General features: G+C 44.1%; 1 protein-coding gene across 2 annotated transcripts in view; it reads left to right on the plus strand.

The window, feature by feature from the left end:
• The first annotated feature begins 1,711 nt into the window (after positions 1 to 1,711).
• The window catches only part of PPL (periplakin), a 48,079-nt gene continuing 31,099 nt past the window's right edge, over positions 1,712 to 18,691 (plus strand). The window contains exon 1 of one of the 2 annotated variants that reach the window (XM_027839286.1): positions 1,712 to 1,740. In XM_027839286.1, coding sequence (XP_027695087.1) covers positions 1,727 to 1,740 — 14 coding nt within the window. In that variant the 5' untranslated portion in view covers positions 1,712 to 1,726. Of the gene's footprint in view, positions 1,741 to 5,914; positions 6,203 to 18,691 lie in introns of those variants that run through there. The other variant, XM_027839285.1, reaches the window with a different exon arrangement.

Raw genomic sequence — 18,691 nt, forward strand, 5'->3', positions numbered from 1 at the left:
AGAATGATGGACAGGAAAAGACAGATGAAGGGGCAGCCACAAGGTCTTTGAAGGGGATAATAGGTATTTAATACATGTTTGATGACCGATTGGTACCATCTCCAGAAGGACTGGAGAAAGGACATAAAGGTTGTTCAGGACGATGCCTAGGGATAGGATCTGAGAGCAAAATGTCCAGGAAGCTTAGATAAATAGAATCTGAGATAATGTGGCTAAAGAATAAGAGCTGGATGGGGTCTGAAAAGTTGTTTTCAGCATCCTATCCAAGGTCAAGATCTAAGAGATGTGTATCTGAGGGGATGGCCAGCTAGAATCTCAGCTCTCTAATTTACTATCTGTGTGACCTTGGAAAAATTACTTAATTGCTGAGTCTCAATTTCCATACCTACAAAATGAGAGAGTTGAACTAGATGAACTTATTTAGGTTGCTTTCAGTCTTAAATCTACGAGCCTATGATCTAGCTAAGAGAGAGGGAGTATATTGTAAGGCAACCTGGATGGATTACTAGAGGAAAGCACCCAGGGAGGGGCAGTGAGATGGGATCAGCGAGGGAAGTGTTGGGGGAAAGGACAGCAGGATGGGGAACCTCATTCAGCATTCTGATAGGATGACTCAGAGACGGGCTCAGTGTTTCCAGTGCTGATGACTCACCACAGATACCAGCCTCTCCAAATAGGCCCTCTCCTTTCCCCCCTCGAGTCATTGCCAATGCACCTCCCCCAACTCTGGCCCCGAGAGGAAGGTTGGGAAGTGACTCTGGGGGCTCGCCAGTGTTAGCCCCATGAATCAATCCTTTTGGGCGGTAGCCCTGGTTCTGCATTGGCCTTGGCCGGATTATTTTCCATCCCTCTCATTGTTCTAGAAGAAAAGCAAATAATGTTACAAAACATAAGTTGAAGCTGTTCCAGACCTTCTCCCTTCTCCTGTACTGCAAAACTGGGGTGAGGCAACCGCTCCCCAAGTGTAGGGCATCCTGCTGCAGGCTACGGAATGGATCTCTGGCTTTGTTCTTGACTCTGGTCTTTTGTGAGATTGGGCCTCCAGTCTCTGGCCCATGGGGGAAAGAGACAACCAAAAGAATTGTGAGCAACATATTTGGAAAGGAAATAGTTCTCCCCTCTGCTTTCCGCCTCCCCCTTCCTCTTCCAACGGAAGTAACATTTGGAATGTAGCAATTCTTGTTTTAAGCTGGTTCAAACTCTAAGTGGTGAAAATAGGGAAAACCTTAAGTTTCACTCAAGCTCTGAGCAAAGAATGGCTGGTGAACAAGTAGAAGGCTTAGTGGAAGCTTCTCTTCCTTTAGGGGAACCTCAAACGGCCAACAGGAGATGTGGGTCGTGGACTAGTCTTGGATCTGGCTCTAACACAGGGTAGAGGAAATGGGTCTCAAGATAAGTAGAGTATCTCCATAACCAGGAAGCATCATGGCAATTGATGCCCCTGAAAAAATGACATCAGGAGAGTTAACCATTAAACAAACACTGTTAGAAAAACAAACATCCATCTTGGAGAACCAAACAGAGCAGGTTTGCTGCTGTCAAGACAATCTGTGAGTCACTTGGCTTGAGAGGGTTTCATGGAACATATGAAAAATATCATCAGCATCAGCAGGGGATTCTGTGGGCTTACAGCAGCAATCTTTCCTACCCCATACTTCTGGGAAAGCTCCACTACACACAGAGAGCCAGTTTTGCTTATTTGGACCTGACCTGTGAACTCATTGGAATGGGCATCTCCAGGTAAGAAAACTCTCACTACCAGCACTGGTCAGCTCTTGAACTGAAACTCATAATCATCTTAAGGAGTTGCCTGGGGGCATTAAGAGGTTAAACGACTTGTCCAGGGTCACACAGACAATTTGTGTTAGAGGCTGGATTTAAATCCAGGTCTTCCTGATTCTTGGGCCAGCTCTATCTATTGTGGCATACTGAACTCATATATACAGTTAAATAAATAAGTTTTTTCAGATGCAAACATACAGACACATAAACACAAACTGTGTGGATGTTGATAAGCACACATATATAGATGCACGTACTCCTCTGCACTCAGACCTCTAAAGGGTGGAGAACCAGCCCCCTCATGAACAGCAATTCATATTCCTCCCTGAATCTGCTAATTGGGCCAGCCTAGTCTGACCCCAGTCCAACTGAGTCATCTGGATTCCTCCCCAAGGCTGCCTGGGGCCTGAGAAACCATGGGGTGGAAAGGGGGTCATATGGAGCCCTCAGTTTCTCCGCCACTGACAGGGAGATCCCATTACCAGAGAGTCAGTAAGAGAGCTTGAAAACAAAAAGCTATGACTATTCTCCAATCTTGGATGACAATGTTATGTTGTACACCCATTGAGGTCAGTCTGAAACCATCTTGCTAATAAAAGACCTAGAACATGAAGACAAGTCCATAGACAGGTTGAGTGCTCCCCCTGAAGCTAACAACCACTTATCATTCCTTTAGGTGTAGACACTAAGAGGGGTTCCCTGAGTGAGGGAAGATGATTAAAGGGTCCAGAGAAAATGAGAATTTTCATAGTTTGAGTTTTGCTGAGCTCTAGGCCTAGAATCAGGAAAACCTGAGTTCAAATCCAGCCCCAGACACATACTGGCTATGTGACTCTGGGCAAGTCACTGAAAAAAAAAACAACAACAACAACAACAAAAAAAATTGTCTGCCTCAGTTTCACCAAATGTAAAATTGGGCTCATATTAGCACCTACCTCCCAAGGTTGTTTTGAGGAGCAAGTGAGATAATATTTACAAAGCACTTTGCAGAGAACCTAGCACAGAGTAGGTGCTTAATAAATGCTTATTCCCATCCTTTCCCTGGATTCCATATAGGACTTGGTTCTACCTATCCTTGCAGTTCCTCTTTCCTTTTGCCATCCTAAGAATTATGATATGAAAGGCAACATGGCATAGCTGATGGTATATGAGATATGGAGTCAGGTGAGACCTGAGTTCATATCCTGGCTCTGCCATTTGCCATCTGTTTGACCACGGTCAAGTTATTTCACATCTGAGACTCAGTTTCCTCATCTGTAAAATGGAGATGAGAATACCTGTAGTACCCAAATAAAGTTGTTCGAATCACATGTAACAATGCATGCTATATAAATGTAAGCTGTCATTACCTGAATCCCTGCAACTTCTTTCTCTTAAATTCCCATCTCCTGGTTAGATCTGATGGATACAAGTACTGTTACTGTCCTTCAATCCTGCTGATACTTGAGCAGCCTGATGACCTTTGATTCCTCTCTTTCCCACTACCTCCCTTCACCCATCATGTGTTTTAGCCAAAGTAGTATTCACAGATCCCTAACACACCCTACACTTTCCCACATCCTTTGATCCTGGTCCCCCCCATTCTCCATAAATGGCTATCTTCCATCTCTGACTATTGTAATCTTATAATATTATTGTAATTATTGTAATCTTAAAAGGTCAAGTTCAAAAGCTACTATCTCTTGCACAGAACTTCCTTCTGTACCTCTGTCCAGAAGCAAGCTCTCCTCCTAGACTGGAAGCTTCTGTTCAGGTCAAAGGCAGAGTTTAATCTACCTTCAGGTTTTCTCAGTGTTCCTAGCAGTGTTTTGTATACAGTGGACACTAACTGAATGTTGAATTTCAGCTGGTTGTGTGTACTGACAACTTAGGGTTGGTAGGATTATGCCTCTAGGGAGCACTCTATGAGCAGTCATTGATTGTCAAGGCTGAGGTGGACAGCATCAGGGATGGATTTAACCTCACTGACAGAAGTCTTGGCTGGGAAAATCTGCCACCTGTCTCAGCAGACGTGGGAACCAGCCAACTAAACACTGTTAGCAGCCAAGCGCTGATATACCAGGTCTAGACTGTTAAAAGATGCTTCAAGGGCAGATGAGTGGGGCTATGGATATGAGGAATGGGTGAATGTGACCAAGGCTCAAAATGCATTATCCCCACAAAAGGGGAATAAGCATTTACATAGCACCTACTATGTACCAGACACTGTGCTAAGTGCTTTACAAATATTATTTCATTTGATTCTCACAACAATCTTTTGAGGTAGGTATTATTATTATCCCCATTTTACAAATGAGGAAACTGAGGCAGACAGAGGTTAAATGACTTGCCCAAGGCCATACAGCTAATAAGTATCTGAGGCTAGATTTGAGCTCAGTTCTTCCTGACTCCAGACCTGGCACTCTTCCAGGGCCTTCCAGAAACCTTTGCTAAACTCTATAATTGGTTGTTTAGGTGGAACAGTTTTATAGATGTAGACCTCCTAGAGAGTGGGGACCTTTCATACTAGGGAGCAGAAATCCCCTGCCTAGGCCAGAAAAATAAATGATCCTTAATGCCCAGATAATCTCTCTGCTGGGCACAGAGAGATGGGGAGAAGAGAGAGCAGAAAGGGAGGGAGGGCTACTCCCAGCAGGGATTCCATGTGTAGCTGCTCCAGGGGTAGATATACTACTGATACAATGAACATAAAAATAGTTCATCTTCTCTGATGTTCAATGAATCTGTGCCTTCATCAATGTGAGATTCTGTCTCACAATGCAGATCACAACTCATCCGTGTCTGACAGTCCTGAGCAACTCTTGCCTGTTCTATCATAAATTCCCTACAGGGGATCCACCCAATGTGCTGATGGACCTTCCTCAGATTTCTCGGCATTTCATAAATACCAATGGAGTACATTGGCTACCCCTCACCCTCACTATGTGACCTGCCTAACATTTTTTTGCAGGCATACATTTCTCTGGTGATACTCGTGATGCCACTTCTATGGAATTTCTCATTCTAATGTGCTCTCTTACTAATTGTACAACCCAAGATCTTCCTTAACTCTTTATTACAATTTTAATACTTGAATAATTTGTGTGGTAAGAATGATAGAAATAATCTATGAATGACATAGAAAAACAAATTATTTTCTTCTCATAGTCGATCCAGGCATTATTCAGCTAACCAGAAAACCAGATAGACATTTTTATCTAGAGCAGGCATTTTTGTATGAAACAGGATCTGAAATAAGAGCACGTTGTATGATTTATGTATAATGTAGCTGTCTTAAACTTTAATAAATTTGTTTTTAGACTTTGACAGGTTGTTTCCATCATGCCTGCAACTCAATTTCTTTTTTTCCCTTTAAAAAAATACTGATTTTTTCAACAGTCATTTTCATAAGATTTTGAGTCCTAAATTTTCTCCCCTTCCCTCCCCAAGAGGGCATGCAATCTGATATAGGCTATACATGTACAATCACATTAAACTTATTTCCACATTAGTCCTTGCAACTCAATTCTTAAACCTAAAAAGTGCACAAGGACTGGAAGAGGTAATATGTCATGGGTGTGTTATTTAATTTCCAGTGTACAGAAACCAGTCACCTGGCCCTGCAGGATCCCTCATCCTATGTCCCCACTAACTCATATTCTGGATTTGCCGGCCCTGGGATAAAAATCTGCCTGGGTGTGCCCAAATTAAGGAAGCCCTGATTTGGAGTCTTGCTATGAGGGGTTGCACTGGGTATTACTACCAGACCCAGAAACCCTAGCATCTGTAGTCCGTGGGGTAGAGCTGGGTCACAGCCAGGACTCCAGGCCAAGGGGAGGGAGCTTGGCTGGCACTTCCACAGAGTTTACAGCTGAACTTGCAGCTGAGTGCCTGTCTGCTCTCCCCCAACCATGCTAGTCCCATGCTTGCACCACCATCTCCCTTTTAAACATCGGGCGCATATGCAAAAGAAGACAAAATTTATTCTCATGCGCACCCTGTGCGTGTACGCAGTGGTCCTGGGTCTCCCTGCCTCACACACTGAGTGTGGGTAAAAGGGAGAGGGAGGGGAACAGGGAGGGAGGCTCCGCCCGCTTGGGTGACATGAAGGTAAGCACCACCTTCTCCCAGGAAAGGGAGAGAGAGACAGACAGCCTCTGGAACTAGACCCAGCCCGGCAGTGCAACCCCGCCCCCCTGGAGTAGTGACCAGGAGTAAGAGCTGTGGGCGGCAGTTGGGGGCTCTCCTGACAGCCGGTCTCACACCTGCCCAGGCTGCCACCCACCCTCCCTGCGCCACTGCCCCGGTCCAGACCCCCAGTCCTTCAAACATACACACATACACCGGCGGGCAGGAGCTGTGCACACACCGAGAGCAGGATGAACTCGCTGTTCAGGAAGAGAAACAAAGGCAAATACAGCCCCACCGTGCAGACCAAGAGGTGAGGAAACGGCTGCGGGTTGGCACCTAGGGGCTCCTTTGCCCCAGGGATAAGCTCTAAGCTGGCTGGAGGGTGGGAGGGAAAGGGATCTGTCTGAAAAGGGAGAGGGTACGCAAGGCCACCTGTCGAATGACTTCCGGCCACCTGCTGCGGGAGCCGCGGCCGCCTCTGCCGCTCAAGCGTCCGGCTAGAGGGGAGTCTGAACCTGCGGGGATGGGGGAGATGTGGGGGACCAGAACCACAAAGCACAATACAGTCTTTGGAGCTAGCGTTTGCGGAGTCCGTGCTCAGTCCTGGCAGGGGTGTGGCTCCAGGCTCTCCCCCCGCACCCTCCACCCCAGCCTCGAAACTGGCAGGCACCTCATTAGTTCAGGTTTGAAGAGCTGCCTGAGAATGGAGAATAACATGTCTTGATGTGTTTGGATTAAAGCAACAGCCTACATTGGTTTGATAAGTACTAATGTATTCACTTAATAACCGGTTTGGGAAAACCCTCATCGAGATTCAGAGCTTGGGCACAGAGGCAGAACCAGCTTGGGGAGGGGAGGATGAAAGAGGGGTGGGAACGGGGTGGAACTCTGGGCTTCCTCTGGCCTCGAAAGAGCGGGCAGGATGGGAAGGACTCCTGGGGTCCTCTGATTCCCACTAGGGAAAGCTTTGTCCAGCTTCTTGCCAAAGTGGGTATTTTGAAAGCTTGGGGTTAGAAGGGATTTCTGACAGTGGTGGAATAATAACTCGAATTTATAGAGCTTAATACTGGTCTTTCCAAACAACAATCCTATGAGTCAGGTACCACAGGTATTGTCATCCCCACTTTGCATATCGGTAAAGACTCAGAGAAGTTAAAAGAATCAGAGTCACATTAGACCTGAGATTCCAAACGAAGTCTCCTGACTCCAAGGGATCTTTCCTCTAAACTACATTAGCTTCCAGTAGGAAGGGGTAACAGTGTTCTAAAATGCCAGTATTCTAAAAATAGTCCACCTCACTGACCCCCCTCTCTGATAACAGTTTTCGTCCCCTATGTATATAGTTTCTCTTGCCTCCTTTCTCTTCAATCTGTGTATCTAACCCATCCCATTCTCACTGTCCCCAGTTTCACTGCCCCCTTCCCCATGAGGGACTGTGTGAAAAATAGGACTTTCCCAGGAGAGGTCAATGAGAACTTGGGTTTCAGATTCCCTGAACAGGTTTGTTCCTAGGGCCCTGAGTCTTTGCCCAGATTTGGTGCTGTTTTGAGTCATCAGACTGGCATTTGGGCATCTTTATGAATGAGATTTTAAAGAGGGATGGGAGAGTGAGGGAATTGTCACAGAATTCCCCTTATATACAAATCATTTTCCAAACTTACTCCTCATCACTTCTATTCAACATGCTTTATTTTTTGAGTACCCATGTACTAGAAGCTGTGCTGAGATTGGGGAATACAAAAAATAAAGAAAGAGAAAAAGAAAGAAAATATACACAAAGTAATACAAAGTAATTTTTAAAAGGAAAGAGTGCTCATAATCTCATGCCTTGACTTTTTCTAGAGAAGTAACACTTATCCCACTGCTGCTTTCTTTTCCCTGCAAGATCTCCAGTCTCCCTGTGTCCCCATTCCCAAAAGATTATAGTAGAAAAGGAAAGGACAATTCTCTTTTCAGCTGACTGTATCCTGACCCAGCTGGGCAGTAGAAAAGGAAAGGACAATTCTCTTTTCAGCTGGCTGTATCCTGACCCAGCTATCAACACCAGGCCAGGGTCAGCTCCTCATTGCTGTTCTCTGTATTGTTGCACAATCAGATGCTCTGTGCCAGCCTCAGAAGGCTCTTCTCCCTCAATGGGTCCTGCTTCCCCCGCCACAATTCCTTTACGAACCCACTTCACCTTGCCTTGCTTTGCCTTAGTCTACACCACCCCTGCTCCTAGGAAAACCCTGGGTAGCCCAGATCCTGTTTTCCCACCTCTCCCCCTTATTTCCCATCACCTTAAAGCTTAGGTCTGCAGGAAACAAAATAAGATCCTGATCACTTATAAAAACCCTAAAGGAAGTGGGAAATAAATCTGGCTCTGGTTCTCTGGGCAAAGCAAGTGGAAAGAAATGCCCTTTTCTGACTTGTTTGAAGTCAGGATTCTTCTCTGCTGGTGGGGAGAGGGAAAGGGGGAATAAGGATAGGAGGGAGGGGCAACCAGATGGCACGGAGATGGGGGAATGGAATACATGATGAATACCATCCAGTTGCCCCACCCTTCACCCCACAGGGTTATGCAAAGGCTGTGTAAATCACACTCCCCTCCTCAAAATAAATGAGCAGGTGGATGTGGGGCCTCTCCCCAGGCCACCAAGGTTAGTGTTTTTGGCACATTTAAAGGGAAAGGCTCTTGGTTCTAATTCCAGGAAAAGTAATCACTGTAGAAATTAGTAGTTTCATCTCAGGCCTTTAGCAATTGGAAAGGAAAGAGGAACAAGAGGACAGGGGCAGAGGGCTGTATGGGTCCTCTTCAAGTGGTCAATCAAAAAATTTCCTATGGAGTGCCCACTTTACCTAGAAGTTTCCTGTGTAGAGAGTTTCATTTTAATTAACCAATCAAGTATTTATTCATAGAATCATAATTGTAGGTGATTGGAGGGGGAAATGTCTAACAAAATAAAGTTGTTGTGGTTTTTTTTTATCATTCTAAGATCTCTAGACTCTTCATACAGAGAAAAAAAAAATTCAATTCAGCTAGTACTTATTGAGTCTTTACTTACATGCCTAGCACTATACTAGCCAGCATAGAGGACAGAAAAACCTGCGAACTTTGAAAAAAGTCAGTTGCAGAGACCTTTGCTCTCTACCCAAGTAAAGCTCAGGAGGCAAAGTAGCCATAAATTGGAGGAAAAAAAAAAGCTCTGAGTTCTGAGTTCAAATGCTGACTATAACTTTCCACCTTTGTGAAGTTGATTGAGCAAGTCCCTTTACCTCTCCGGATTCTCAGTTTTTTCTCATATGTAAAATAAAGGAGTTGGAGGCAGCTAGGTGGCGCAGTGAATAGAGCACCAGCCCTGGATTCAAGAGGACTTAGTTCAAACCTGACCTCAGACACATAACACTTACTAGCCGTGTGAACCTGGGCAAGTCACTTAACTGCATTACCTAACCAAAAAATGAAAAGAAAAAGAAAAAGAAAATAAAGGGGTTGGACTATACAACCTCTAGATCTATGATCCTCGGAGCAGTATGTATCACAGCTGAGCACAAGAGGAAAGGGCCACTCCCTCCCTGATCTTCAATCTTTTAGGAGCTGAAATTGGGGAGAAGGCAAAGTGTGAAACATCTTCCTTATTGCCTAGGCTCCTAATCTTAGGTGTGGGGCTCTACTGGAAGTTCTGGGTGTTAAAACAATCAGCTAATAATAGTGCAAGCACCGTGGTGGGGCTCTGGTGCCTGGAGCCCTGCAGGTCATGAGAGGTCAGAGACTTGATGGGGAAAGAGGTGGCTTATTCCCAGCCCTGTCATTCCTTCTTTCCTTCATTCACCATGTACTTAATGAACACCTGCTATGTGCCCAGCCTTGTATTAGGGGTGGGGTGCAAAGAAGACACAGTCTCTGCTCTCTAGGAGCCTGCATAGTTGTGGAGTTAAGATGTGTGGACATGTTCAATAATGATGTAAAGAAGCATCAAATGAATGGCCCAGATAACAGGTCTTATATATAGAAACCCAGAAGAATTCCTGGGGAAGGCTTCACATTAAAAATATCTGAGATGTTTCTCAGAGACGGCTCAAGTGGCCTGGACTCAATTATAGGAGAAAATAGCCCCCTGGGAGTATGGAGTGTCTAGTTGCCTTGGAGCTCCTATCATTTCTTTTGATGATGAAAACCTGTGAAAAGAGCAGAGACCTAACAGACCTAAGAGCTTCCAATTATGGAAGCCCTGCAGGGATGGTAGAACTGGCATCAAGTTTTCAACTGGATAGAGGGGTAGGGCAACTGACTCTTTTCGGGGGGGGGGGGGAGGCTAGGCAATGGGGTTAAGTGACTTGCCCAGGGTCACACAGTTAGTATGTGTCAAGTGTCTGAGGCCGGATTTGAACTCAGATCCTCCTGAATCCAGGACAGGTGCTCTATTCACTTTGCCACCTAGCTGCCCCAAAACTGACTTTTTTCAAAGTTTGGGACTGTTGCTCAGTTGACAAATTATATAGGGACTACTTTTCTGGTTCTAACCAGAAAGAAAGGGCTGTGTTAGAGAAGGTAAGAATTATATTCTGGGCCTCTAGCCCCAGCTCAGCAGTGTGTTTCTTTGATTGAACTGATCTGGGTCCTCTGATGAGTTCCAGTGTGTTGGAGTGAGCTCAAACTGACTGAATCTTGAGAGGCCCTTGTTAAATTTTCAGTGTGATCGTTTATACCTTGGAAAGTGACAATCTACAAATCAGGATTGGATTTATTGTTCTGCTGATTGTTTCAACTTAAGAAAGTGATGGAGAAAATGTTGATGATGCAGATTGAATTTAAAAGTATGTTGCACCTTTTGGGGGAGCCTGTTATTAAACAGTGACCAGCATGTCACTGTCTGTTTTCCCCATCTGTCCAGATCCCAGGAGATAATGAGCTCTGTAAATTGTAGCTAGGATAAGTCCACATATGCCTCATGTGTTGCCCTCCCCTCAACTAAAAACACCAATGTGATCCCTAGTGATAATGATTAGGGTTATGGAGGAGAAAAAAAAATCTATCCCACACTGGCTCAGACTAGGACAACTGGTTCAGAAAAATGCACCAGTGTGCCCCAACTAATCAACAAATATTTTAATAAGCACCTACTATGTGTCAGGTAATAAAGGCAAATGTGAAATAGCCCCTGCCCTTAAGGTGCTTACATACTGTAGGAGATAACATGTAACAGGAGATAACATGTAACAGGAGATAACATGAGGAAGGAGGGGTAGTGAAGCTACATCCACATATAAATCTATCAAATATATGTATATGTATATATAATAAATACAAAGTTATTTGGGGAGGGGAAGGCACCTAACAACTGGGTGGGGTATCAGGTGCATTACTTCTAAAATCTACATTTTCCTTTTTTTATTTGTATTTGCATTTTTAAAAAAGATACCTGGGAATTACTTAACCAGAATTTCCTGCAGAAGTTACTCTACCCAGCACACCTGAAAACAGATCACTTAAAGCCTACTCCCCTTACTCCAGAGACCATCCCTCTGATAGGCCTGGGGAGGAGAAAAGTGGGTAGGAGAAGACAGGAAACGTGGGGGAGGCAGAGATGGGGCAATTATTTAGATGAAACTCCACGATTTATTGAGGTGGGATTTAAAATCCAGAAAGAGCCACACCCTCCCTTCTGCAAGCAGATTCTCTTCTTCTGATAGCCCAGCACCCCTCCTTCTAGGCTTGCTGCAACTTGTCTAAATACCGTAGCAAGAAAACTGCACCTTTTGTTTTAGTTCAATACATATATTCCAAGGTGATAAATATGCCCTAAACTCTTCAGGGGGTCATCTGAGGAAGCCCCTGTCCCTAGATAAGAACACAGCTAAGTTAATCTAAATAGATGAGAATATCTTCAGTCTCCATTTAAATAATAACACACACACACACACACACACACACACACACTTTTTTTAAACCCCCAGGAGAAGCCATGAAATAGCCAGTTATAGTCATAAGGTGGGTGTAAGATGGTGCTCCAAGTTGTGGCCTAAGAGGAAAGGCATGTGAACTGGATGAGTGGTGATTTATTTCAGCATGTTCCCTGAATGGGCTTATACTGCAAAGTTTGGTCCTGAGTGGCAGAAAACTCTGGGATAGGGGCTGGGGAGGAACAGAGATGCAGAAGAAGGAAGGGCAGGAACTAGAGTCAAAAAGTAAATGAAGAAGGACATTTTAGAGAAGAGGGAGGAGAAACAAACAGGTCCTGTAGATATTATGAACCAAGAAATTCTGGTTCAAGAACATAAGTGGAAGAGAATTTTAGGAGTAAATTATATCCTCCCTAATAGGGTAAAAGCTAATGGGGCTAATGGGATTGGGGGCAGAACAGGTGGGGTATCCTCTGATTGAGGAACTGTGAGCAGAGCCAAGATTAGTTGTAATCAAGGTAAACACACACCTACTATGCATCACAGTGCCTTGTGCACAACAGGCGCTGAATTCGTATTTATTTAATTGAATTGGACAAATGGGGATATACCGAAGGATATTTTTAAATATTAGTTTCTATAAATGTACATATTCAAACTCCAGAAACTTCTTCTTTTCGTGGCAGGCAGGTATTTACTTTGTCACGTCGTCCACCTCTATTCTGGGGACTAGACCTGATCTTCCATTGGAAGAGAGAACTCCTCGAGAGGAAATTTCAATACAGGTCAGACGTGTTCTGCAGAGGATAGTCTTATGAAAGTTCCCTGGGTCACAAAAAGGTTAAGTGATTTTTTTCCCCTCTCTGTAACAGTGTTGAGTGATAGAAAAGGAAGGAAAAAAGCATTTAGTAAGCACCTACAATGTGCCAGGTACTGTGCTAACTGCTTACAAATATCTCACTTTATCCTCACAACGACCCTGGGAGGTAGATACTTTGATGGTTCCCATTTAAAAAAAACCATATATATATATTTTAGTTTTGAGCATCCGATTTTATAAGATTTTGAGTTCTAAAATTTTCCCTCCTCCCTCCACTCCCCCCTTCTCAAGATGGCATGCAATCTGATATAGGTTATACATGTATATATTAAACATATTTCTACATTAGTCATGTTGTAAAGAAGAAGCAGAACCAAAGGGGAAAACCATGAGAAAGGAAACACAAAAAGCAACCAAAAAAAGAGCAAATATTATGCTTCAATCTGCATTCAGACTCCTTAGTTCTTTCTCTGGATGTGGATAGCATCATGAGTCTTTTGGAATTGTCTTAGATTATTTCAATACTCAGAACAGTTAAGTCTATCAAAGTCAGTCATCACACAATGGGGTTGTTACTGTGTACAATGTTCTCCTGGTTCTGCTCATTTCATTCAGTATCAGTTCATATAAGTCTTTCCAAGTTTTTCTGAAGTCTTTTCTGAAGTCCACCTGTATTTCTTATAGCACAGTAGTATTCCATTACATTTGTATACCACAACTTGTTCAGTCATTTCTCAATTGATGGGCATCCACTCAATTTCTAATTCTTGGCCACCACAAAAAGAGTTTCTAGAAATATTTTTGTACAAGTGGGTCCTTTTCCTTTTTTTATGATCTTTTTGGGATACAGATCTATTAGTGGTATTGCTGGATCAATGGGTATACAGTTTTATTTCCCTCTGGGCATAGTTCCGAATGACTGGATCAGATCACAACTGATGGTCCCCATTTTACAGTTGAGGAAATGGAGGCAAACATATCAAGTGACTTGCCCAAGGTCACACAGCTAGTAAGTGTCTGAGGCTGGATTTGAACTCATATCTTCCTGACTCCAGACTCAGCACTCCATTTACTATACCTCCCCAGGAGACTACGTGGGTCATCAGAGTAAGCTAGCCACTCTATCTTACCATCTCTAACCTACACTGAGAATCAGTTCTGAAGTTGGCCTCCCTTCCTTCCCTGGGCAGAGGGTTTACATCAAGTCTTCTTAGATAAACAAGAGAGTCTTGGGTAAAATTCATAGGCTGCTTTGCTTGTTTCTGAAAAGATGCATATAGGACTGGAACAGAAACAAACTTTTCAAAATTCATTCCTACTCTGTTTGGATTTAGGTTTTGGGCTGCCATCTTTGAAGATTTGAATTATCTTCTGTCTTGAGAAAATGAGAGTTTTTTATTAAAGAAACTAGGTTTAGAAGTCTGAGACTGCTCTTACACTTCAAACGTCAGTGAGGGAAAAGCTGAACATGTGTTTACTGTACTGCCTTTGAAATAACTAACATTACTGGGAAATCTACAAGGGAACCATGGAATGCAGCCTGAGCTAAATCTAAATGCTTGCAAATTCCTCAAGGACATTAGTCATAGAATCTCAGAATCTCAGTGTCAGAAGGGACTTCAGGACTGATCTAGAGCGTACTTGAACAAGAATCCCCTCTACAATATATCTTATAATTCAGTAAGCATTGCTACTGTTGTTGTTGTTCAGTCCTGTCCCACTCTTTATGACCCCATTTGGGGTTTTCTTGGCAAAGATACTGGAGTGGTTTGCCACTTCCTTCTCCAGTTGATTTTACAGAGGAGGAAACTAAGGCAAACAGCGTTAAGTGACTTGCCCAGGGTCACACAGCTAGTAAGTGACTATTGTTGCCCTTCATTCTCAAAGAGGACCAATGACATCGAGAAGGTGATGTCTTGACTTGCGAGGGAATTGGATCTAAGTGAGGCAGGGCTGTGCAAAGTCACCAGCCTCACTCTCTCCTCCAGAGTCATCTGGGTCCAGTGGCAAGACATAGATCAGGACAACTGGAGATGGCCCCAGATGCAATGGGAGACTTTGGCCTTTTTTTGTTGTTGTTTCAGTTAAATGTCTGAGGCTCCTGATTCCAAGCCCAGTGTTCTATCCATGGCACCACCTAGCTGCCCCAGGACAAGTCTAATACCTCTTTATTCTAAAAGGTTTTGTTATTCTCTGACCACTGTTATAGCCCTGGTGTCCTGAGCCATCTCCTTAAGGAAAGAGGGATAGGCTGGGACTCTGGAGGAGGAAATTGTCACCTTTAGCCTTCCCGTGTCTTATCACAGGGGATTTATGCTATGTGCCCATTACAGGAATGCAAAAGGTACCAGTGTCTGTTTCTGATCAGGGGATCTAAGCTATCTTCCTTGAGCCATGGGAAATGTGGTGGCCTTTTCAAATTCCATGTCATGTTGACTTTGGTGTTGTGGAGAGGGAAAGGATCCAATCATTAAACTAAGCAAAGCTTTGCTGCTTTACCAATTACATTCCCCCTTCCTGATTAATACCTATCATTATAGTAATTCACTTTAATTACCTAGAAGTTTCCTGTGGGGAGAGAATTATTTTAAGTAGTCAATCAACAAGTATTTATTCATAGGATCATAGATTTAGAACTAGAAGGGTCCCTAGTATGGTCCAATGAGAAAAGCAATGGCTTTGGAGCCAGAACACCCACGTTTAAATTCTCATTATGCTACTTAGTAAGTCAGCTATGTGGTGCAGTGGGTAGAGAACTGGAGTTAGAATCAAGATCTGAGTTCAAATCAAGCCTTGGATACCTACTGGCTGTGTGGCCCTGGGCAAGTCACTTAACCCCTTCATCTGTAGAGTGGGAATAATAATAGCACCTATCTCCCAGGGTTGTTAAGAGGATCAAATGAGATTATATTTTTCAAGTACTTTGCAAACCTTAATAAAGTAAATAAATGCTAGTCATTATTTATCATTCCCAGGTAACTGGGTGTTGGTTTACTCACCTGTAAAATGAAGGAGAGAGATTGAATGACCTGTAGGGTCCTTTCCAGCTTTGTCTATGATCCTATTATCTGGTTAAACACTTTCCTTTTACACATGAGGAAAATAAGGCCTGGAGGAGTTAAGTGACTTGTTCAAGGTCACAAAGGCAGTAGGGAGTAGAGTGAGAATTCAAATACAACTCTCTGGCTTTATACGATTTTGCCTTAACAGGCTGCCTCCTTATAGAAACCCAGGTGATTAGTGCCTGTAACAAGCAATGTACTGCTCTCCAATTTGCCAAAGCTTTGCTAAGGGAGCACAACCACCCTTCCCACGGTAAATGGAAAGGGCAGTGGACCTGGAGTCAAAAGACCACGTTCAAGTGCTGGCTCAGCTACTTATCACCCATGTAACCCTGGACAAGTCACTTCACATCTGTTTGCCTCAGTTTCCTCATCTGTAAAGTGAGGGGAGTTGGGCATGATCTCTAAAATCCATTTGAGCTCTAAATTCTACACCAAATTAGTTGCTCGTGGCTCATTAGAGTGTCCAGGGCTCTGGAAAAGTTAATGGGGATGAGGGTGGGTTCTAGATCAGAGGAAAAGTTAGTTCTTCCCTTTAGGACCTATTTCCCGAAAGTTATCCTTCCCCTCCCACCTACTCCCCCCTCCGACTCTTCCAGTGCACACCCCCCTTTCTGTTCAGTTTTTAGAGAGCCAATGGCACCTTGGGGCAGCTAGGTGGCATAGTGGACAGAGAGCCTAGCCTGGAGTTGGGGTAAGGACATAATGTAGTGTAAAGGACACGACTGCTGAGAATTAGGACTGTTACGTTCGAATCCCAGTCTCTAGGACTAAACGGCAGTGTGCCCTGGGGTATGCCATTTCACTCCCCCTGGGCCTCAGTTTCCTTATCTGAAAAATGAGAGGGCTGGTTGAAACGATCTCTAAGGTCCCTTCCAGTTCTAACGTTCTCTGATCTGTGATCGCAATACTAGAACTCAGGAACACCTGCCACAGTAGGATGTGAGGAGGGAAAGAGGTGAAAATGGGTGTCAGAGAGGTGTGGACATACCCACATTCCAGAAATACCAGCTCTGTAAGCTGGGGCTTTGATCCTTCACCACCCATCTTCCCTGGCCCTTCATGAAGTTTCTGAAATGAAGTTAACCCCAAAAGGGAGGATTCTTCCAGATTATAGAAGTGACTAAGAGCTGGGGACTGACTCAGGGCCAGAAGCACAAAATGAAATTGGTTATGGCAGGGAGTATTTCCATAGAGCACACCCTGTACCTAAACTCTCAGGCCAATGTTCTGCTGAGCCTCCCCAAGAGGGAACATACAACTGTCTCATACTGAAAGAGAGCAAAGCTTAGAAAACTGCACTAGAGGGAGTTTTAAGAGGTATGGGAGACAGGAGGATGGTGCCAGGAGATAGAGACTGTACAGGTAGAAATAGCTGGCCTGGGGCCTGATGAAAAGCTACATTATCTCTGTGTCCTGGGCTCTGATACAGTCCAGATTATTTAGAACTCAAGCCTGGTCCCTCAGGAGTGCTGTTTGGCAGCCCCTGAGTAAGGTGAGCTGGTCCTGTCAAGAAGGTGGCCCCATTCTCACATTGAAGAATCCAAGCCAAGCTCCCTTCTATCATCTCATGGCAAGAGAGACCCAGCTGGGAAGATGAAAGGGGATCACTAGCATGACTTCGAAAGGGCTCGGAGCTTTCTGGTTCTTAGCAGTCCCCTCCAGCAGAGCTAGAGAGAATAAGAAAATTTCAAAAATATTGTAGATGGTTGGTTTGGCCCAGCAAGTGTATTTTAATCATGGATGGACTTTGTGACCTGGTGCTCCCAGCCCAGGCAGAAAGATTCGGTTGGATGCAATTGAGAGGAGGGGCTGACCCAGGTGCTCAGGGACTGTTTCTGTCACGGATGGTCACAGTTCGGCTGGTAGAGACAGCCTTGGTGGAAGGCTCCAGAGAGGGGAGTCCAGTAGAGCTGGCCAATACCCAGGGGTAGCAAGCCAAAAGCTCCAGTTTTGGTATTTCATACTGTAGCTCTGCTCCTCCAAAATAGATACAGAGATATCTAAAGGTCCTGCCAAAGCCTTTAGGTGAAAGGTGCCCTCAGTTCAAAGTGTGGGCTCTCTGAGTTACACCCCCACAGAAATGGCCCCAGGTTGCAGCTCCTCTCCTGTTTTAGTTACTCATCCTCCCCTAGGGATGATGATGGCCTCTAGAGTGGACCAAACTGACTTCCTTGGGTTTTTTCCTCTAAGGGACAAGAAATGCAACTCATCTAGCAAGGCAAGTGGAGGGACCAGCTGTTACTAGAAGCAACAGGATCTCTCTTTCCACAGGTTAGCATCTTATTGCTAGTTGCTCTCAGGTCAAGAGTGAAAACTAGTTTGGAACGAGAGCGTTATTCTGAATGCCTTTGTGTTCAAATTCCTCCTACCACCACTCCCCCTTTCACTGCAAACAGATCAGGGTTTAACAGTAAAGCAAGAACACTACAGACTTTCTCTCTTCTCTGTTTCTCTCTCTCCTTCTCTCTCTCTTTTTATCTATCTATCTATATATATATATGTATATATACATATATATATATAGATATAGACCTTTCATTTTACAGATGAGGCCCCAGCCCAGAAAAGTAAAGTGATTTGCCCAAGGTCACACAGCTAGTAAATAGCAATGCCAAGATTTGACTCCAAGTGCCATGACTCCAAATTCAGCTCCCTTTCCACCTTCTTTTTCAGCCTTCCGGTGATGAACACTGACCCATCCTTTCCCCCCAAAATCCACTCAACCTAGGTAGCTGCTCAAATGAAGAAGAAAACATTAGACGTTTTTGCTTGAGATTGATATTATGCATTCCACTCTGGTTATGTTATGTAGTTTGATGACAGTTTGGGGCTGTAGGATTGTAAAATCCTAATTAAATCTCTATTACCAATAAGTGTTTCATTTCATCTCTTTGTTTTAAGAGCAGCTCCAGATGTTTGAACAGAGATTTCTAAATATTGCTGTTATTTCCAAATTTCCAACTTCAGTGTCAAGAATACATCCAGAACTCTAAACAAGAGCCTGTTCCAGCCTGCTAAAGAATCAGCTCAA

This window comes from Vombatus ursinus, unplaced genomic scaffold (assembly GCF_900497805.2).
Source record: "Vombatus ursinus unplaced genomic scaffold, bare-nosed wombat genome assembly UNPS02014832.1, whole genome shotgun sequence".
NCBI lineage: Eukaryota > Metazoa > Chordata > Mammalia > Diprotodontia > Vombatidae > Vombatus > Vombatus ursinus.